The sequence below is a fragment of the Alligator mississippiensis genome, chromosome 5 (genome assembly GCF_030867095.1).
Source record: "Alligator mississippiensis isolate rAllMis1 chromosome 5, rAllMis1, whole genome shotgun sequence".
NCBI classification, from domain to species: Eukaryota; Metazoa; Chordata; order Crocodylia; family Alligatoridae; genus Alligator; species Alligator mississippiensis.
This window is the reverse complement of record NC_081828.1, coordinates 31,015,996-31,038,473: the sequence shown is the minus strand read 5'-3', so window position 1 is coordinate 31,038,473 and position 22,478 is coordinate 31,015,996. Positions and strand designations below refer to the sequence as shown.

General features: G+C 43.7%; 1 protein-coding gene and 2 long non-coding RNA genes across 7 annotated transcripts in view; 1 reads left to right on the top strand and 2 right to left on the bottom strand.

Annotated features, from left to right (window-relative positions):
• Window positions 1-822: 822 nt before the first annotated feature.
• On the bottom strand, window positions 823-7,978 carry LOC132250761 (uncharacterized). The gene is made up of 2 exons (XR_009462371.1): window positions 7,445-7,978; window positions 823-6,747 (listed from the first exon to the last, which is right to left on the bottom strand). It is a non-coding gene; the product is annotated as an uncharacterized LOC132250761 (long non-coding RNA).
• Window positions 7,979-8,056: 78 nt separating this feature from the next.
• The window catches only part of KYAT3 (kynurenine aminotransferase 3), a 32,776-nt gene continuing 18,354 nt past the window's right edge, over window positions 8,057-22,478 (top strand). The window contains exons 1-4 of one of the 5 annotated variants that reach the window (XM_014599759.3): window positions 8,211-8,316; window positions 12,612-12,698; window positions 14,299-14,399; window positions 19,787-19,845. In XM_014599759.3, coding sequence (XP_014455245.1) covers window positions 12,686-12,698; window positions 14,299-14,399; window positions 19,787-19,845 — 173 coding nt within the window. In that variant the 5' untranslated portion in view covers window positions 8,211-8,316; window positions 12,612-12,685. Of the gene's footprint in view, window positions 8,124-8,154; window positions 8,317-12,611; window positions 12,699-14,298; window positions 14,400-19,786; window positions 19,846-22,478 lie in introns of those variants that run through there. The other 4 variants (XM_019479094.2, XM_059728032.1, XM_014599757.3 and 1 more) reach the window with 4 other exon arrangements.
• Window positions 10,704-22,249, bottom strand: LOC109281047 (uncharacterized). Its single transcript, XR_002087569.2, has 4 exons — window positions 22,163-22,249; window positions 21,110-21,166; window positions 20,731-20,820; window positions 10,704-11,149 (listed from the first exon to the last, which is right to left on the bottom strand). It is a non-coding gene; the product is annotated as an uncharacterized LOC109281047 (long non-coding RNA).

Genomic DNA, 22,478 nt, shown 5'->3' with positions numbered 1-22,478 from the left:
CAGCTTTTTGGCGGATGGTGAAGGTGATCAGCTCGTGGTCGCTGTCACCCAGCTTCCCATCGATCACTAGGTCGCCGACTAGGTCATCCCCAGTAGCCAGTATCAGGTTGGGCAGCGCTTTGCCTCTCGTTGGCCCACAGACTTCTTGAGTCAGGTAGAGGTCATCCACGCACGAGAGGAAGCTCTGCGACCGCTCAGATTTTGCTGAGCGATCCTCCCACGAGATGTCTGGGTAACTGAAGTCACCCATGACAACCATGGTCCTGGAGCAAGCTGCCTCAGCCAGTTCCTGGGCAAACTCCTGGTCAAGCTCAGGACTTTGGGTGGGAGGTCTGTAGTAGACTCCCACCATTGTGTCCCCTGTGCCGTGTTCCCCACGGATTTTAACCCAGCAGGTCTCCAGCCGTCCACCCTGGTCGCCAATATCGGCTTGCAGGGACGCGTAGCTTTCCTTAACATAGAGAGCTACACCCCTGCCCCTTTTCTCTACGCGATCCCTCCTGTACAGGGTATAGCCAAATAGTCAATTTCACACACTGTGAGAAACCCTTAGAGTACTTACACTATGCAATCTTAAATGCATATAAATCTGTGACGAATTGAGACTAGAACCTTCCTACTACGCCATTGTGCATTTTGCTTAATAACACACACTAAATCTTTACAACAACTCTTTTGCAAAAGACTTGGAAAGAGAGATCTCTATTTTTAATGCAATGTTTCATATACCTTTGCTGCTGCTTGAAAAACCATGCCTTTCATATCATGAATCCAACATAAAGCTCTACCAGACATCTAAAATAAACTTTGCTAGACAAATACTGTCAGAATTTATAGTTTAATATTTTGCACTTATCAGAGCTAGATATAAAAACATTAGGTTACTGAAAGGGAGGGGTAGGTGTGGGGATTCTCAGCTCTCCATTGTCCAATGGTATATAGTATTTGCATCTATTCCTATTGTATCATGAGCTACTGACCCATAAGCCTGTCAATTGTCCTGCACTGAATACTGCCTCCCCTGCAACTCATAAACCATAGATAGGAAGAAATTCTATGGTTCTAGTAAATAAGCATAAGCTTGCTGTGTCATAAGGAAAGAGGGTGTTTGTAAATTACATAAGTCCCAAACCTTCATGTGCTTAATGCTGTTAGATTTGCACAGAAATTCATCGCACCCCTGTCTCCAATTTATGAACTTTTCCTACAGGACCCATGCTAAAAGAGAAGGAATCTGAGCTGAGGTTAAATTTTGTGCAGTCTGTCACAACTACACACACACACACACACACACACACACACACACACACACACACACACACACACACACACAGACACACACTTGCTTGATCTATGCCATCCTATCAAGCAGAAATGAAACTTTCTCATTCATCTTGTTGCTACTACACAGACATCATGAATTATTTCTAAATATAGCATTCCTTATTTGTTCACCATCATAACTTTGGAATACAAAGAATGTATGTCTAAGTGATGTATATTATTACAGGTGAGTTAAGGCTTGTTGACGTTGGTAGAAGTATCAGCTATCTTTCATTCATAAATATAAAGAAGTAATTAAGCTTCAGATGTGTAACCATGTAGCTGACACAATAAAAGCACCACTAAAACAGAAGTACCTGGTAAGGTTGGGGTAGATGGCAAACTAAGTGTGTGAACCAAGAGGTTTACTTGGGCACCAATATAGCAAAAGCAAGAACTAGTCCACTGATTGCTGGAATAGTTTTTGTCTGGGTTTCTGCTGGAGAAAAAAACAAAACAAAACAAAATAGAAATGACCTGAGTAGCTTACAGAAAACAGCAAGGAAGCATGAGACAGTCAAAATCTTTCTTATTTTGTAAGCTGTCTGAGTTAAGGATCTTCTTTATGGTGTGCTTGTAGAGAGCCTAGTACATGGATTTTCTGGTCCATAAGTAAGCTTTTGTAAGTGCTACATCAATGCAAATAATAAATAAAAATCAGAAGCAACATTGGCAATATGGCTCTGAGAAACAGTTAAGAGCTTCTGGGCTGTGTAGTGCATGATAAAGGTTGGAAGAGCACAGAAGCTGTCTTGTATCTGATTTCCCTACTGTGCGGAGAAACAGGTCTTTGAACATACTTTCTAAATAAACAGGTGTGTATGAAAGATAAACATCCCATCATCAGCTGCATCAGTTTCTTCTCCTAAAAGAAATGGCACCACAGAAACTGTAGTAAACCACTCAGATCAAAAGAGGTAACCATATTTATTTATGGACTTTAAAAAAATCCTTTCATGCTTGACATTTGATTTTTATGCCCTGTATAATTTATGACCTACGATGCTACTTTAGAAAGTACGGGCTATATCCCAAGAGAATATCCCATATTCCATTCTTTGAGTCTCTGCCTTCATTGGACCAAGATGCAGGTATTTTAGGGCCTGTCTGCCCACAATTACGGCGGATAACTTCAGCAAACAAGATGTGGTTAAACCCAGCTGTTCGTTTCATGTTAATAGTGTGATTTGAATTCCATCCAAGTTTTGCAAAGTAATTTTTTCCAGTCTAATCCAACTGCCTTTCATGAATCTGTTTTAATTTGGCGATTTTTTTACTACAATTCCTCCCTTACAAATAAGATGTGGCTGGATTTTATTAAAAGAAAAGCACATTTAAAGACTTTATTTCTTCTAATTAAGGAAGATGAAGACATTGAACTGTGTTTCCCAATATCATTTTTTATTATAAACTCAAATCCAATCTTCACTGAAAAGAAGCAAACAAGGTAAAATGTGTATTAGCTAGTTAGATCTAGCATAATAAATATACAAGACCTGTTACTGTGTGTTGATAATATGTAAAATAAACTGCTCATTTCCATGTTAGTCTAGAATATAGGGGTGCACCGATAGATTTTTGGAGCCAATACTGATAGCCAATTTTTAAGGAGGTATAGTGGCTGATACTGATCCGATTTCTGATACGCAGCCTGGCAGCTTGAAGAGCAGCGTCAGGCTGGTAAGTCTGTTGTGGCGGAAGGGTGGGGGGAAGGAAGGGGTTGGGGGATACAAATCAAGGCCCCCTCAGTGAGGGAGGGAGTAGGGCTGAGGTAGAGGCTGGAGGGGGATGGAGCTGCAGCTCATCCAGGGCACCCGGGGGGTGAGGGCTGCTCCCACCATTGTGCGCACCCCTGGAGGGTGTGGGGGGGCCGTGTGCCCTCAGCTCTGTGCAGGGTGGGGTGGGCTGCCACTTCTGGCTGGGGACAGGGAAGTGCTAGGGTCTTCCTGGTGGGGGCTGGGTCAGGCTGTGCTTGGGGCAGGCCGCGGCACTGGAAGGAGGGGTGGGAGAGCTATGGCAAATTTTGGGGTTGCTGCAATCCCCCCCGCCTGCTGGGAAGAGCCCGGCACTGCCCTAGCCTGCCCCGGCAGCCTGCCCTGCCCCATGCAGATCTGGGGGCACACGCCATGGAAGGACAACCCCCCCCCCTCCCCAGACAAACCTCAACTGTGTTCCACACCCAGCCTCGACTTGGCTGGGCAGCGCCTGCCCCCACCCCTGCCCCAGCCCCACTCTCTCCCTCACCACGGGGTCCCCCATGCCCCTTCCCTCCCCCCTCCCCTTCTACCACAACAGACTTGCCAGCTGGACACAGATTTCCAAGCTGCTGGGCTGCACTCCTCGCTGCCTATTTGCTGTGCTGCAATTGTAAGCATACACGGGGCATTTATTGGCCACATTATCGGCCACATCAAGCAGAAAAAGCCAATTTCCGATACAATTTTCTTTATATCAGTGCTGATCCAGTATCGGACCGATGTATCAGTGCACCTTTACTAGAATATGTGCTGCTTTAAAAAAAGCAAAAAAAACTAGGTCACCTTTTGTGTGGTGGTTGGGTACCTTAGTTCTTTTCTAAATATGAAAAGCAAATCCTGAAATGCAAATAAAGGTTCAACTGTTTTAGGTTGATCTTTGGATTTTGCCTTTCTTTGTTAATTTGTAAAATACCTGTGAAAGTGTTGTTCATGACAGTTTACTTAATCTGTCTAATGATTAAGCTCAAATGTCAGTGTTCTTACTTTTATTGCTATGCCAGATCTTGGAATAGCTTTTTAAGTCACTGATGTCTGAAACAGAAGCATTGGCTCTTCAGCCTTAGTCATGCTGTTGGCAGACTTAATAGCTTAATCAATTTAGTCTAACAGAAATGGAAAGTGGCAAGCCTTCTTCAAAATCTTCTGGCTAAAACATAAAATGGATCTTTCCAGCACGCACTACAACAGGCTATAACGTAACTTAATGTAACTTTGTCAAATTTGAGAAGAGCTTGTAACAAGACTTTAGGTCAGAGATTCTCAGCCAGAGTGCCATGTGCCTTTATATCCTTTCAAGGGTGCTGTGGTGTGCCAGTGGGGTGCAAACAATATTTGCACTGTTAGGTGTCCCAACACAATTCATAAGATAAATCCAGAGATTTCAAATAGGAATTCACAGTGTTAAAACATTTTGACCTGTTGTGGTTTTTCTGAGATTTCTGCAGCAAAAATACCGCTCTATGATTTTTGGTAGTAAAACAAAATGGAAAGTCAGAGCTGACATTTTCTGAAGGATGATTTGAGTCTAGGAAGGTTCACGATCACTGCTTTTAGGTAGAGTTATGATACAGTACAGGCAACTAGACTTTTCAGTGTGGTCAAGTAACTGTGTCTATTATGAGTACACTGTTAATACATGTACTTTCTTTCTTTCTTTCTTAGCTAGACCACTATGCATGTCCTGCACGTTACTGTAGCTGAGACATAGTTTAGCTGGGAGAACTGTTTTCTGCTTATCACAAGTCTTGGACTAACAGAGACTGAACCCAGAGCAATATGTGCTGCAATGTGGCTTTTTGCCATCTCTGAACATACATGTAAATCCAGTTTGCCTATAAGTATAGCTAAGGCATTATCCAGTAATGGCACTTTAATCAGCTGTTAAACCAGATCCTCCAGTATGAATAAACTGTGCTTGTTTCAGGATTCCAGGGGGTGATGCAAATATGACTTTAAGTCACTGCTTCTCTAAGCCTCTGACCAGATTACTCTCCGGCACAATTTAAGGTTAGAGACTGATAGAGTAGCAAAAGGACTGGGGATATCAGACTCAGATGTGTCCTCAGCTGTGGAAGTATATATGAGGTGTGCAGTAGCCACTGTAGAGCTTCCTGCACTGCAGGGAATTTTCTGCTGCCTGAAAGAGATCTGCTTTATCCAAGCACACCTATACAAATCCATTGCATCAAGGCCAGAAAGCACTATGCCTTCTAAAATTACAGCCTGTTTGTTGAATACTGTTGTGGCAGTAAGTTTATGGCCTGGCACCCTCTGGTGGACATTTTGAGAAGTTATTTTGAAGAACAGCTGCAGTGTTGTCCAAGTGTTCTCCAAACTATATTTTGAGAACCTTAGAATGATACATTGTCACTATATGATAATGAACACACTTTAAATAAAATGTTAGTGCCCTTGTCTAGGCTCAAAAGGCACATGTGAATCCCTCCTCTTAGCTCTTCCAGACTTCCTGTAGTTTTACAACTACTTCTACATCCAGGCAAGTTTCTTCTGATTGAATCTCTTCAACAAACTCCCTCTTTTGCTGCATATGCACAAATGTATCTGCACACCTCAAATACAGTGGTAATATTTTCCTACATTTATCATACATCTTTGCCCACATCATCTACACTCTGTATTTTATTTCCCCATGACAACTACCAATATAAGCCTGTGAGCAGCTTTGAAGCCCCTCCTCCCCCCATTTAAAAATAAATTGAAAATAACCTATCCAAGGAATGTTTCTTTCTACCCATCTCATATTCACTTTCCCATTCAAATAATATTTGTCTGTGCTGAATAAGAGTTGGATTTAATACCCTGCAACCTCTCTATTCTAGTGGATGGGGAAATTCTTGCTTTTTTTCTCTAGCTAAGATATTTAGATAAAATAGTCATGATTTTAACATATAAGAGGCTATTTTAAGTTATGTTCAGGTTTTTAAAATGTATTCGCTATATTCTTTTCTCTCCCTCAAAATCTTATACAGTTGGCTTTATTAAGCAAGGCACCTTGATTATTCATATTGAGAGATTTAAAAAATAAAAGTAGAGTTTTATATAAACCCCTGAAAATTTTCCTAAAAATAGCTTTTTGTAAATAGCATAATCAAACTTTGTGATGGTACGATGTGATATGAAAAATTTTAATTGGCATTTTTTTGTGATTGCATGCATATTTAACTTGTGGCTACTTGCAGGGCATGCTAACAGTTGCTATGTACCCAAACACTGCACCAGCACTTACCTGAGATAGAAGCTTTTATCATTTGTTTCTTCTTTACTAGAACTGCAGCTTTAATTTAAAAATAAAATAATTCTTTATTAGTTATAGCCGTGAAGACAACTTTAGAAATATAAACCCACCATAACTATATCATGGTTGAGTTTGCAGAGAGCCCTGAGAAAGGTGAACAGTCTTACTCACCTTTGGGAGGAGTTAACTCAGAGGCCAAGCGATGGCAGTTTTAAAAGGGTAATATTGTTAGCTATTTTATTCCTCACATAATAAAGAGAAGTCACAGAACAGCACAGCATACCATGAATGAGGACTTGTTTTCATGGCACTGGGAAGACGCCACCTCTATTTTTCCAAGCCCAAAGAGATCAGCAAGGCAAATGGGATAACTCAGTTCCTTCCAAGGTACGGCCAACCTCAGGAAACCTACTGGAACCCAAAAAAGCACGTGTGACTTTGCACACGCTTAAAACACAATCTATTATGAACAATCACGTTGATGCCTATTTTGAGGAAAGGACCCAAGAGTGCCAACATCTCTTTCACCTAACCCAATTTCCAGTCACCTCTCCTTAATGCACAAACCTTTATGCCTTACCCTGTCCTCTGTCTAAGTTGAATGAGTCAAGGACTGAGGGTGATAACTTTTATTGGAACAACTGTGTAGCTTGGATCAAGTTAGACAAGCTTTCAGATGTAAGACCCCCTATATTCTCCATCACATCTTACATTCAAAATCTCCTCTAACTGTATCCCAGCCGGTCCAATAAAAGACATCACCCTAACAAAACATTGCCTCTTGCATAATTTCTGGACCATCACAGCTACAATACCCCTCTTACACGAAATGGAAGGAAATGTTTGCCCTGCTACTGAAATAAATACAGGTCGGTGGTGAAACAGCCCCTGCTCGGGGTGAGCAACCATACGCACAAAGATGTAGCACGTACAGAAAGTGCCGCCCAACTCGCTGCGCTCTCCTGAACTGCAGTCAAGAGCCCAGCCTGGGCAGCCACGCCTGTTCGTGACCCAGATCCCATTTGTTCTTTTTTGTTTCATTAATGTATTTCGTGTTCAGCCAAATCATATCCACTGAGCGGAGCTCACGTGTTCCAAAAAAACATACCGAATGAGGAGGGTGAAATCAATCAGTCCAAACACCAGGTAGGGCGCTACAACCGGCCGGCATCCTCCCTCCCGGCTGTCAACCCGGGGACCTCAGCGCTCCCGAATCCACGAGCAGGCGTCCTGCGTGGGCCCGAGTGGGGGTCTCGGGGTTCGGAGGCCCCCGCTTTCTCTCAGCCCACGAGAGGCCGATCCGAGCCAAAAGGCAAAGCCCCTTCGTGCAGGCGGGGCGGGCAGGGCTCTGCCTCTGGAGCAAGCAGCAGCTGCCAGGCCCGTCGCAGGCAGGTGCCAGGAGGCCGGTGGAGGGTGCGGGTCGGTTTCCCCCGACGGCTGCCGCTGTGGCGCCCTGTGTCTGCCCGGAGGGTGCAGCTGCACCCCGGGACCCACGAGCCCCCCCACGACGAAGAAGGGGAGGGGGCAGGACCCATGTCCACCCCCACCCCTACCCCCGGGGCCGGGCCCCCCGCGCGGCGCAGGCCGGGGGTGGCGGAGGGAGGGAGGGAGGCACGGCCTGTCTGGCCGCGCTGCCGGGCCGGGCCTAGCCCCGCTGGGAGGCTCCGGGGCCGGAGGAAGCGGAACTGCTGAGCCGAGGGGCGGGAGGCCCGCGGGAGTGGACGGGATCTCCGGCGCGGACAGCGCTGAGCGTCCAACCCGGCGCGGGCCCGGCGGCCTGTGGGCAGGTACCGGAGCCGAGGCGGGCGGGGCTGCCTGGCGGGAGCTGGGCCTGCAGGCCTTGCCCCGGTGTCGGCCCGGTGAAGTGCACACTCCGCTCCCTTGATGCACGCCCCTGGCCGGACCCTGCCTGATGGGAAGGGGAGCAAGGGTTGAGGGTGAGACCTTTTATTGGGCCAGCAGTGAGAGCAGCTCTCAAATGTAAGGCGCTGTCTACGCAGGGGTGAAGGGGCACGTAAGCTCGTGGGATGGGAATGTAACAGGACTCTCAATGGTAGCGTGAGCAAGACCCTTTCCCTTCCGCACTGTGGCGCAGGAATGAGGAGCCGAGCAGAGAATAGCACCGACGTGTGCTCCCGGGAACGGGCAGTGTTTCTTTGCCTGAGGCAGAGCGTCTGGCCTCTTGGGATACTGACTTTGCATAGGCCCCCCCACCATTTTTAGCAGCAGCCTTAAAGGATGGCTTCTTGGGTTGCCTTGATTATTATTTTATAAACAATGCAAGTAAAACTTGAGAAAAGATCTCCTATTTCTCGGTGCGTTCTCCTCCTCGCAGCTGCATCTCTTTGCAGCGCAGAGCGGTGGTTTGGGCACCAAGGTTTGTTAAAGCTGCCCAGCTTAGCACCGCAGTTTGAGTTGTGGGAGGCGCTCTGAAATACGTAACCCCAATGTTGTGTCCGGGGGGCTGCAGAGCGTACAGGATTCCTGAGTTGTGTCGCCTTCTCCAAGATGCTGCAGCAACAGGGTATCTCACAGCATGCAAACCTGTGCGTGTGCTTAATGTTGGCATTGGAGCCTGAGAGTTTCTTCAAACTGAAGAACAATGAATGGTTCAGAGTAACCAGAGTTGCTAACTGTTCTCATTCTTCTTATAAAATATGAGAGAGAGAAGAAACTGGTGGTTTTACTTTTTATCTCAAGACACAAAACCAAGGCATAAAAGTTAAACTGGTTTATTTTGACTCAATTCCTTGGGTTTTTTCCCCACTTGGCCTCACATCCTGGTTACAAACTTATGATGCACCATCAGGATGGATGCCATTTGGTTAGCAGTGCAGAGTGCCTTGACCTGACATTGAATGACTTCTCCAGACACTGGAGAGCAGCTAAGTTGTATGAAGCAGGGACATTTGGGATCTTATTTTGGGTCCAAGAGGATGAGGACTGAATAGGATACTAGGGAGTGGGTGCTGAGCAGACAATTGAGGAAAGGACCAAAGGCAGTTTTCTGAAGTGATAAGGAGCAGAATAACCCAGGGTTGCCAGGTGAACAGAAGAGCTCCTCTCCCTCTCAAGAAACTTCTCCAGAGTCTTCTGGTCCCACCTAACTTAGATGTTATTTTCCCTGGCACACATCCCTACCTTGCTACACATCCATATCTCCTCAGTCCTATTAAGCAAACTTTGCTTCTTGCCCTCATGCCAGTCTTCCTCTCTGTCCCTTACTGCAGAAGAGTGGGACTGTAAGAGTAGTCACTTGTCTTTTTCTCGTCCAAGTAGCTCCTTAGCTTTTCCACTCTTTATGGGCAGCAAGCACCTGGTAAGCAGGCACCAAGTATCTGGTAATCACAGGTTCAGGTTTGACAGTAATCAGAGGTGCAGGTTCTCTCTGTAAGTCATGTTGCACGTGTCGAATCCTCTCAACTGTTCCTGAACACTTTCTGAGTTACCAGCCTCTACCTCTTGGTCAGTTGGGAGCCTATAACTGGTTAGACTGGCTAGTGCAAAAAAGAAAAAAAATCCAAAAGAGAATAATGTATGTATTTCTAGAGAACATTCCAATTTTTAAAAGCATGACTAGAACTGAAAAAGTGAATAGTGTTTTTGGGCTGGAAGAAGCTCCGTTTTGACGAGCTAAATTTATTCTAGCTAAATTTATGCACAGTAGAGCATATTAGCACCATCGCAGAGCAAATTAATTGACAAACTGTTTAAAGTGTCACTGCCTGAAATTGAACTCGCCTACGTAGTACTAGGCATAGGTGCTGACTCTGGGTGCTCCAGGGCTCAAGTACCCACTGAAAAAAACAGCATGTGCTTAGCACCCATGAGCCATGGCTGCAGGCTGCTTGTAGACATTAACTCCTCCCCTCAACCCCCTCCCCCCCTTTACCAGAAGCAGCAGTGCATTATTTCAACCTTAGCTATTACATAGAAGTGCCAAAAAGAGCCCTACTAAACTGCCTGATCTTCACAGATGCTGGTGTCAGAGCTGGATTGAAGTAATGCACTGCCTCTTCTGAGCACGCGCGGGGCTTGGCATGGGAACGCACCAAGTTTAAAGTAAAGTGCCATTTTGGGTGGTTGTTTTTTTTTATTTCTGCAAGCATTCACTGGCAAAAACAAAAGTCTGTGCCTATGGTACTAGGGAGTCCTGTGTCCTGTGAAATGTATCCATCTGTCTTGTACAATAGCAAACCTGGAAGGGAGATTTTTATGGAAGTGTGCACATAGTAGCAGGTCATGTATTTGCTTTCCAGAAACAATGCACAGGAGGTCTGTGTTGCTTCCCATTGGAACAGACTCATTTGGAAGGCACTCATGTGTGTGCCAGGAGAGAAAGATGTGTTTTTATAGGAGATAAAATGCATGTTTTTATAAGTATTTTTATTGGGGCATTTTCAGCTTTGTGCCCAGCAATCTTGATAATGGTTTCCTTTAAATCTGAACAAATAAACAGAAATGTGGTGGCAACAAAGGCAATCCAGTAAGTCTAGTTGTGTCATTATTACATGCTGAGACCCTAGTTTTCCCTGTTGATATTCTTCAGCAAAGTGTTGATAATTTATCCAGTCTGCCCTATATGAAACTTTTACAATTCACTGTTTTTCAGTGATGTTAAAAAATACGTCCCAGTTTTTATTTCCAGATGATTTCCAATTTCCAGCAATTTCCAGATTGATTGCATTCAAATGTTGGCAGGTCAGTAGTGGTCCAGGTTTGAAGCTTTGAGCAGTATATTGCATGTTGCCTCATGCTGTGCTCTGACTTCATTCAGCTTGCTTGTCCATTATAGTGTTTATCAAACTGTGACCTGGATTCAAAAAAAATTTGCACTGTGTAAGTAGCCTTTCATATTCAAGTAGTCTCACTCACGTGAAAAATTCCTGGTATGTATAAGATTATGCAAGATTGTTTTTGTTCTTTTTCTAGTCTCATTTTGACTTCTGTCCTCATTAACTCATACATAGAGCAGTAGAAAGTACAGCAGGCAAGGCTACACTTCGTTTGCATTCTGTGAAATAACTGCTGAAAATATTATAGTGCTGTTGTATTTGCCGTGTTGCAGATTCATGTTGGAATTGCAAAATCATTGCCTAAATCATTGTCAAAATGTATTGAATGAAAAAAATACTGCATATCACAGAAATTTACAAATATGTTTTTTCCTTATTATGGGATAGTTATAAATAGCAGATATTTTAGTTTCTCTAAAGAAACTAAAAGAACTCTAAAGTCTTTGTAGAATTCTGCTTTCCCTGTGAGGCAACCAACTCGGCTTTAGAAGCATGGTCATATGTGTAACATGAATTAGTGAGTCTGTGCACATGAGGGATGATACAAAGCTAAGATCCTCTGAAGATAGAAAATTAACCAAATATGAATATTTTCTTTCAAATTAAAGTATTCTTTAAAAGAGAGTCTCAGCCAGGGGTGCTCTCCGCTCCTTTCAGTGATGTATTCTTAGGTGCATAAACATGATTCACAATAAAAAACCAGAAATTTCAAATAGGAATCAATAGTGCTAAGTATGTTCTGACCTGCCTGTTGTGGTCTTTCTGAATTCTTCGCAAAGAAAATTGCTCTGCTGTTTTTCCATAGTCTAAAAATCTAAGAGCTGGCATTTTTCAAGGGGTAGCTTGAGTTTAACAAAAGGGTGACTTTAAAGATGGGTGTCAATCTAAAAACAATCAAGAACCACTGCTTTAGACCTTCCTGAATTATTGTTTATCTTGACCACTTTCACGCTTATTTATTGTACAGCATTCAAATTTACTGTACAAATACTATAATTATTGTACTTCTTGCAAACTTTATCTATGGCCTAACAGTTGAAGAATAGTATTATTACTGTATCATCTTAAAAAGTAATAGCACACTATGTATGTGTGCTATTTAATATATTTATGAAAAAGTTTTAGGTGGAGGGAACTTCATTTTGCAGTTACTGAAAATGACAATGATAACGTTTCCCATGGATTAATTGCTATTCTGAAAAATGACTTTGAAAACAAGCACAGATCTTACTCAACAGATCTGTTGTTTCTCTATATTTAGAGTTGTGTTTTCTGACTTTGGCATCAAGAGGAAGTTGTAATTGTTCATTATATCTGTTAGGTCTGTGTTGAGCAGAACTGAAGAAGCTCATCATCTGTTGTGGATCATCAACAGAATTTTGTATTAAGTTCCAGTCCTATCTTTGCAAATTATTGAAGGCAGTAAGACTGAACAGATATCGCTGATGTCTGATCTGGCCTGCACTTCCCTTGTTTCAGGTGGTAAAGTCTGAGACAAGAAATCTAGCTTGACTGTTAAAGCTGAGATTGGAGCACTTTTGACATGAAGTTAGATGGAGGCTCCAGGTATGAAGTTCCAGCATACCTTTTTTACAGAACCACTTTTCAAAACAGATCCACACTGAACGAACGGAATAAATCATTCTTCTTTAACAGAGGATTGTGCCATCCTTAAGGCACAATTTGTTTTCTCTTTTGGTTTTTCTTCATTTATAGTCCACTAAATTCTTCTAGTTCGGCCTTATGTAATTAGTATACCTCTTTTATGAGAGGTAATTTATATTTCTGTTTTCCCCTTCTCAAGTGCTATAGCAGTGTTTCTCAACCAGGGTGCTGTGGCATCTTAGGGTGCCTTGAGAGCCTTTCAGGGGTGCCATAGGGTGCCATGCAGTGTTAGCACTGTTAGGTTTGCAAACATGACTCACAAGATGAACCCAGAGATTTGGAATTGGAATCCGTAGTGATAAAAATATTCTGAGTTGTTGCAGTCTTTCTGAATTATTTGCAACAGAAGAATTGATCTATTATTTTTCCATAATTGAAAAAATGAAACAGTACTAAGAGCTGGAATATCTCAAGGGGTGCCTTGAGTCTAACAAGGAGTGCATTGTATCTAACAATGTTGAGAACCACTGTGCTACAGCCTGCAAGTTTTCTATTTGTTCTTTAATCAGTTATGTAATTCAGAAGTTGTTAATTATTTTGCTATGACGTTGTAGTTCTAAATTAGATGTGTAGGTTTTATTGTTTTTCTTTAATGATCAAGTCATTTTGACATTACCATCCTATATGTTTACCTAAATGCATGTTCAGAAATTGTGTGTCCTGTACTACTGCTCTTACTCTTTTCCTTTTGTATAGTCTTGGATTATGGGGTCATTATGTACCATGAATTGTCTGTTACTCTATATGGCCAGCCCCCTGTAGGTATATTATCTCATGCCCTAATAAATGTGATGTTTATCCAACCTGTTTAATCTTAATAAATGCATGTATATAGAAGAAAACAGTGCATAGACTTAGATTTCCTAAGTGATAGAGATTTTTAGATGGATCAATTTTGGGTGCCCAGCTTGAAACACTTGAACAAGAACTAATTTTCAAAGTTGGGCATTCTATTATTTTTTGCAAATCAAGCCCTTTTACCAGCTGTGGTAGTGATTTTTGTTATGTGAGCATGTATTTGTAAAAACTCCCACTGTGGTTACTAATTTATGTAGACTAATGAAGAGTAATGATATATTTTCATTTTTAACTGCTACTAATCTGGGCTAAATTTGAAGCAGTGGATTTAGAGGTAAGCGTTTTCATATCCTGTTAGGAGTTGCCCTTCTAAACCTTACACTTTTTTAAATTTCATCTATCTTCAGTGAAGGGAGGCCATTATTTATTTTGATGCTGTCAAATAGATGAAAATTTTGTTTTATATTATATTATATTAAAAAAAGTTGCGTAGCCATGTCATTTAAAAAGGTTCGCTCTTATATTTATATATAATGGGGTAATAATATACTAGCCTGATGAAAAATGATGTCAAGGGAAGTGGGAAGAAAATCTCAGACTAAAATTGCTTAAATTTGTAGAGCAAATACACATTTTTGGTATTTGTAAATATACTAGTTGTATGCATGTGATTTTTTTCCTTAACTTTTGGATTGTTATGCAGGCATGCTTTTCGTTCCACAACGCTTCCTCTGTCTTGGCATTAGAACACAACTACTGAAGACAGTTTCTTCTTTAAGATCCTTCAGATTTTCAGCCCTTGCTGTACGTATTGGATCATTTCATAGATTACAGTATATGTATGTCATGCAGTATTTATTTAGAGAAGTACTAAGTTTTTGATGCTGCCAATAACCATATATTAGATTGGATGTCTGCTTTGGTTTAGTTCACTAAATCAATAAAAAAAAAATGAATGTTTGCCTGGCAGTTTGAAATTCATCCATCCTCAGTGAGAAAGTCCACAAAGCATTATTGCTTGTTATGCTAATCTTAGATGTTTGATATGAAGACTGTAATAAATTTTGTTCCAGTCAATCACAGATTAAACCATGCTGGTATTATAATAGTGATTATTGCCCTGCATTTCTGTTTTGATCTTTAAAAGTAGTGTTAATGGACACTGGGGAGAATGTACAGTCTAGTTGCTAAGGCACAGGCCAGGGATGCAGGTGCACAAGGGAGACTTGTCCCTAGGGAAACACTTGTTCACACTTGTGGGGAAGATCCAGTAGGCTTAATACTGATGGAAGCAAGTGCTTATACTAAATGCACAGACTGGCTATGGTAGCATTGGAGTGATGTTGTAACCATAATGGTCCAGGAATTATGTGAAAGGCAAGGATTTCTGTGGGTGATGCTTTTTATTGAACCAACTGCCTGTCTGGGATAAAGTTAGACAAGCTTTTGAATACAATATGGAATTCATACTATAAGCTGTTAATGAAGCCAAGACCTTTACCAGATCCAGAAAAAGGTTAGATTTCTGTATGATCCATTAGACTATTTGGGTAAATTTGATAGGATATAAGATAGTTAAGTCATCTAAACAGACTGGGTCAGGGTATAAACAGACCTCCAAATTAGCTTGGAAAAAAACCTCCAATATGAGAAGGTTTTTCTATAATTACAAGGTATGCCACTGCTACTTGTCCCCAGGGAAACACACGTTCCAACTCAGGGGGACCCAATAGGCTTAATACAGACAGATCTCACAGGTGTGCCACTGCTACTTGTCCCTGGAGCACGCCCATGCCACGTGCACTCAGACGTGTGGCAGGTTACCCTGGTAGGGGAAGCTGGGGCCAGCAACCGTACCAGTCCCAGCAGCTTTACTTAGGGTTCTAGGGACTTCCAGGAGCTGGAGCTGCAGCGTTTCTGCAGCGGGGAGCCTGGCCGGCAGCTGGAGCATAGCTCCAGCCAGCCAGGCTCTGGTTTTGGACAGTGTGCACTGCTGCCATGTGCGTCACTCTGGTTTTTTTTGGTGTGTTTTTTTTTTTAACCCCGGTGTGACTAGGGCATCTTCCAGGCCTGGTACTAGCATGGCTCCACTCCTGTCTCTGAGCAAACTGCTTGCCTTGTTTTCCTGCCACACCTTGTTGGTAAATTGTTATGATGTAAAATAGGTGGGAGGCTGCCCTTCGTGCACCCAAATGAACATGGACGATATATATATGCTCCTACCATTCCTATACATGTCCCATGCCTTGCTGATGTCCCCCTGTGTGATGATATTCTGGCTCAAGGCCAGGGCAAACTGGGCGTACAGTTGTATCTTTTGCATACTGCCTCCTTCTGGGCCATGCACACGCCATCCCCTTCTCACTGGGGCCTCTTGCACGCCACTGGCTCTCACCCAGTCTCTTGCACACTGCCTGTTCAGACCATGTTCATACCACCCTACACAGAGATCCTCAGGCTTTGCTCTCCACCCCTCGATCAGCCCTGCCATGGTCTTTTGGGCCTCTCCTGTGACCCACACCCAAACGGGACTGAGCAGTTGCTCAACTCTGGGCCTACCTCACCCCTGGCCCCTCACCGGACAACTATGCCCCTCTCTCAGGCCACATCTCTGCCCCTTACACTCAGGCCTAGGGGCTTCCACCCCAACAGGTTCGGGTGCATCTCTTCCTTAAGCGTATCTGACCTTCACTCCACCCTTTCCTCAGGGCCCGGGGTATTATACCCCTTGGGCTCAGGTACTCCTCTTTGAGTGTGCCTGGCCCACCTCCAGGATCCAACACCTCATGGGACTCGGGCGCTTCTCCTAAGCTTACCTGTCCCCCCCTCCCAACTCTCTCTGTAACCCACCCAAAGGTGGGGGAAGGGGTTTAGGTGCCCTTATCCATCTTATACCAGGGAGGTGATCAGTCCTGGTATTTAAGTGGGGCTGCCATGCCACCGGCAGTCCCACCAGGCCTCCGTATCCCAAAGAGTGCAGTTTTAGGTTATGCCCAGGACCAATGAGGCCTCCTCCTTCCCCATAGCCTCACCTTTACCTCCAAGATATTCCAAGAGCAAGAGCTGCACCAGGCAATGTTACTCCCCAAGCAGCTGAACACAAGCTGCTCTGCTCTTATAACAGAGCTCTCCAAAATGGCCGCTCTCATGAGCCACCTGGCAGCTCCCTGCTCCAGCTCTTAAAGTGACAGGCACCCAAAAAGGTGTTCTCTTACACCCGGGATGGGTCAGAAAACACGGGGAATGCCTGCATCTGCAGTGTGTGGAGCCTCAGATGGGTCTGTGGCACCACATACCACACGTCTGCGCTTGTATGAACGTGCCTTTGTTGTTCACGTTCATTAAATCTCTCCTTGTATTTTGAGGAAAGATAAATATTTTACCTTCTTAATCATGTCCTTTCTTATTCATGCTCTCTTGAATCTAACTAGTCTGGGATGGGGGGAGATGCTAAAAGTACTTGGAGGCCACATGTTTGGTTCTTGATGGGGGGATATCTTGCTCTGATTGACACTGATCCTGTTAGGCTGATTAGTATTATGATAGCACCAGACCTTAAATTAATATTTTCTAGTTCTTGGACTGAAGGACAGTGGAAACAATAGCACAACTGAGGATGTAAAATAGAGGTTAAATGTAGGGAGGTCACAGCATCCTCACCACCACCTGGAGATTTCCAGGAAGAAGAAAGACCTTTCCTTCACTAGGCTCTGTTCCTGTAGTCATACCTCATTTTAATTATTTTAGTTAATTCCATGGCCTTTTACAAGTTAAGGAGAAAGCAAGGTTAGAACCCAAATTTGAAATGAAGACCTTGAACAGCAAATAGCTAATATAGGCCCAGCAATTTCATTTTATAATATCAGATTCAAAATTAGGGTCACAGTATCTAGAAAAAGAAGAAGAGGATTCTAATTATTAACATTTGAACACAAAATGATCTGAAGTATGAAGATGATAACAGGAAATGGCTTTTTTACTTCTCAGTAAAATCTGAGCCAGGAAAGAGATGCTTGATACCGTTTAAATGTACTGAAACTCAGTGATAAAAATCTTGCAATTGATAAGCCTTTTGTGATTAGCCACTGAATTGATCTTAGATCAATAGAATGAGCTGTCCAGTGCAGCATATAGAATTCTAATTGGGAACTAGAGAAATTCAGGGCTAGACATCTTACTCCTTCATAATAAGAAAAGAAGTCTAGAATGTGAAAAAGCAACAGGAGAGCTGCTCAAAGTGTTTATTTGAAATATGTATAATAACATATTGAGATTATTGTATATCACGTCCAGACACCAGCCTCATCTATACCCAGCTCATCACATCAAAGTTTGATTAATCTTCTAAGGCAGGGATGTCAAACTCACCTTGGGCCCAGGATGGGGTCTAGATCTGGATCTGCAGGGCCAGCAGCTACTGTGGTGGGCGGGGCTGCATTCAGGAAGCAATGTGGAGTTGCTTTTGCAAGGTAGCATGATTCTGGGGTCAGGCAGCAGCACAAAGCCACATTTAGGTGGCAGCATGGGTCTGGGGAGCTGTTGGTGATGGCCATGTCTGTAGGGGGCCAAAGACCCCAAATTTTGTGGCAGGTCATACTGTCCAACTTCCAGCAGCCGGACAGACTACTGGCAGGCCAAGTGGAACAGTTTCACCGGCCGGATTCTGCCTGTGAGATGTATGTTTGACACCCCTTTTCTTAGGCATGCATACCTATTCAGTGATGTATACTACAACCTATTATAACTCTCTTTTAATCTCACCTGCACTTTCCTAAGTGTCCGAAGTAGAATCAATGTCTCATTGGAATAAACTGGTGTTTATGTGCTGAAGTTCATTGAGTTTTTTGCCACGTGTCTGAGATTGGAATGTGGCTCCTACAGTAAAATTACAGGGGGAAAAAAGTGATTCTGATATAACAGCCCCTTTCCTGCAGCAGTTATGCACACACACAACTTCGTTGCCGCAGACAGTCTGATGGAGACCTGTGGAGGCTGTTTAAAGCAGTAGTTACATGTGCACATTTGCAGGACTGGGCCTTTGCATTGAATGGCTTTCCTGAATGATTTCTTAAAGTCTAGAAGTCAAATCATGTTTTTCTAATGGTCAGCTCTGCCAGCTCAACTTACAGATGGAAAATTGAAATTGAAAACTGTTTTAGTTTATAGCTGTACGGATTCTGCAATCCTAGCAATAGTAAAAATTGGCTGTGTTAGTAAGTCAGTATTGTGACTCAGATACAATGGGAGTAGGCACCCTTTTTACAACAGTTCTGACTGTATCTCCACTTTGAAGTTGACCTACAGACAGGATGAATGGGGTTGTGTCTTGAGTGTACAAGGGAGGATGGAGAAGTTTTGCCTGTTTCCTTTTTTTCCTCCCTTTTCACCTTAGAAGTACCAGAAGTGTCAAGTCAGATTTCCCCTACTTTTACAGGGAGCACTTAGCAAGGTCTGTTATTTGTGAGTTTTCTCCACCCTGAAGTGAAGGACTGAGTGTATATACTGAATCTGTAACAAAAATCATATCTTCCTCTAACTGTTTTTGATGTCTTATTCTTATTATTTTATTATTGTCAGTTGCAAAATCTTACTTTTATTATTGTTAATTGGATTTTAGTGTTATTACTTGGATGCATTTGAAATGTGTTTTTTTTTATGATTCTGAATAAAAATACAAATCATATTAGACTTTTTTCTGATGTTATAGTCCTTCCTCTTTCCAGTCATTTGTTGATTTTTTTATTTTTATTTTTATTTATTTATTTTTTTAGGGAAAGTTGAGTGGAAAATACACTATTTTAAAATTGGAAGAGAACTTGAGGGGGGGGGGGAGAATAAGTCCTTCAGACTTTCTTGAAATAGCATAGAAAAGCAAAAGGACACAGATCTCACTTTTCTTTTTTGTAAGTCACTGATAAAGAACTAAATTCCCTTCTGGTCTCCTCCTCTGCCCTGTGTTCAGTGGTTTTGCATAGGCATGAATCAATCCCTACCATTTTGATTATTTTTCTTTTAGACTAAATCAAGCAATTATGAAAGCTGTAATTCTCTAATACTATTGAACTTATTCAGTGATGGTATATTTGAAAGGGCATGAGGAAGGGTTTGTCATGCAATGGAACAATGCTGAACAATATAGTACTCTGTGATCCTTAACAAAACCCCTCTGTCTATATGTTTTGATTTTGTAGACAATGGCCTCTAAGCACAAAAATGCAAAACGAATTGAAGGGCTCGATAGCAATGTGTGGTAAGTAACAGAGGAAGTTATGTGCAAAATTCTGGAAATCCCTTTGTTGATCTCTCCGCCCCCCTCCTCCCCCCTCTTCCAAATTTGAGTTGATTATTATGCATCTCTGTGACACTTGATCAATGATACTGGTTACCTCTGCTGATGAATTGTATTTACATGCATGCCTAAAAGATAGAAACAGTGGGCCTAATTCTTTAGTGGGTAGTTAAGGCCACATGTATTAGTTAATTATGGTTAAAGGTAAGAATAAAGTATCTCCTGTTCTAAATGAACCTGTATAAAGGGAGGAAAAGCTCTCAGACATTGTAACAAGATCAGGTTCCACTTTTATTGACCAATTTTGTTGAACAACCTGGTTTTGTCAGTTCCAGCAGTTTGGTTTTGTATGTTTATCTCTTATCAGCTTGAACCTAACTGTTGTACATTGCCATATGTGTTGCTAGAATTTAGCCTCTTATGTTTTAATATACTTTTAAGCAGGCCTTATTATTCTTATAATAATGTCACAGCTGTTATTGCTAGATAGTAGGATTCTGTTAGCCCTGGTAGTTGGACAGCTTGCTTAAATACACTTGATAGCTATGACAGGGGTAAGCTTTCACGCCTGGTGCAAGCACTGGCCTGTCTCCTGTCTATGGGCCAGCTGCCCACCTCACTCTCCTGCCATGCCTTGATGTAATAGGATGTTACTCAGGCAGGAGGCTGCCCATTTTGAACCCTGATGTGTAGGGGGATATCCCCAGCTCTGTTCCATCCCTACATTGCAGCCTAAGCCTTGCAGATGGCATCCCAGGCAGCTAACCTCGGTCGTTCCCTTCGCCCATTAGCTGTGGTCCCCTCTCTGGGACTGTGACAGGAATAGAGCCCCAGAGGAAAACTTACCTGGTGGGGAAAGATGAGTGGAGCCAGCATGAAGCCACACTGAGCTGGAGGAGCAGCGGGCGTGGAGCTGCAGCCAGGGAGAATGCTGCGCTAGAAGGAGAAGAAAAACGAAAAGCAGTTGACTTGGGAGGAGCTGGGACTGGCTCCCACGCGGGAGTGGGCACATTTTATGTCCGTGTGCTGGCGCCGATAGGCCGGCCGGCCCATTGAAAAGGGAATAAAAATCCTGCTGGACAAGAGGGAGGGGGAACCAGAAGTGGGTTCCCCATGGGCACTGAGTAGCCCAGAGTGGAGCAAAGCGCCACTGAGGGAAAGTGGTAGCAGCCCTAGGAAGGGACTTTTGGAGATAATTCAAGCCCAGAAGGGCTATATTACTCACCTGAAGTAGAGCCGTGGACTCCTGATGTCTCCCAACTGGATTGGACCCACCAGGAACCTGAAGAGAGAAGAAGAGACAGCTGTCCACACCATGGCAGCTACAAGCCAAGGAGAGAGGAACCGATGCCGGGAGACAAGGTAACCTGGGGTCAGAAAGAGGCTAGGCCACTCCCATGACAACCTGAACAGAGTGGGACGAACTGATGTCTGTATACGTTTATGCGATTCAAAAGGCCAAGACGCGTGTAATGGTACCGTAACCAAACCCAGAAGACCGGGACTCAACATCATTGGTTGGCATTAGGTGGGGTGTAGGGGAGGCAGAGCCCCAAATGGGAGGACAGGAAGATTGAAGGAGGGGAGCAGGAGGGATGGAACATACATCTTCCTCCCTACCAAATACATTTATTACAGCAAAGACATGGCAGGTGAAAACCTCTGAGTACCCTCTGGAATCTGAGTCAGTAGCAGGCTGTCTTTTCCTCAAGCAACAGTAACATCTGAAAAACTTGTACGAACCAGATGTACTGGTGAATGGCACGGCAGATTACAGGGACCTTCAGCTCACCCTTAGACCTTGGCCCCGTCTCAGGACAGCTGGGACCCCGAGCTTCTTTGCTCTGTGGGCATCCCTTGCGGTGGGCTCCTGGCCCTTTTGACCCCACTCTGGGTCCTGGCCCCAGCATTGACTAGTTGAGTGCCTCAGGTCAGGTCTAAACTGCTTGCCTGCCCATAGGCTTGGGGTCCCCCATTCCTGGCTCAGTTCTCCACGAAGTGTGCCTGGCCCCATGGGATCACTCACCCCAGTGGGCTCAGGCGTTTCAGGAAGCTTACTTGGCCTTCCCTGCACTAAATAGCCCACCCAAAGTTCGGGGCAGAGGTTAAGGCGCCCTGATCCACCTTACACTAGGAAGGTGCTCATTCTTGGCATTTACATGGGGGCTGCCATGCCACCAGCAGCCCCACCAGGCCTTCCTGCCCTGGAAGGGTGCAGTTTTAGGTCATGCCCAGGACCAGTGAGGCCTCCAAGCCATCCCCATAGTCTCACCCTTACCTCCAAGGTGTTCCTGGCAGAGCTCAGCAGAAAGGTGTTTCTTCTCTGCTGGCTGATCACAAACTGCCCTCACCTCAGGGAGCTAGGCCTGAAAATGGCCACCCTAATCATGCACCTGCCCCTCCCTGGCCCAGTCCTTAAAGTGGCTGGCACCACCAGTGCCGTGCCAGAATAGCACCCTCATGTCAGTGACAATCCTACCTTTGACCCAGGTTGGTAATCTCAGTTATTTTTTAACTGGGTCTGTAACCTGCAGTGCTGTAATCTTTACTCCTTTAACATATGGGGGTGAGGTACTGAAAAGGAAGGATCGCCT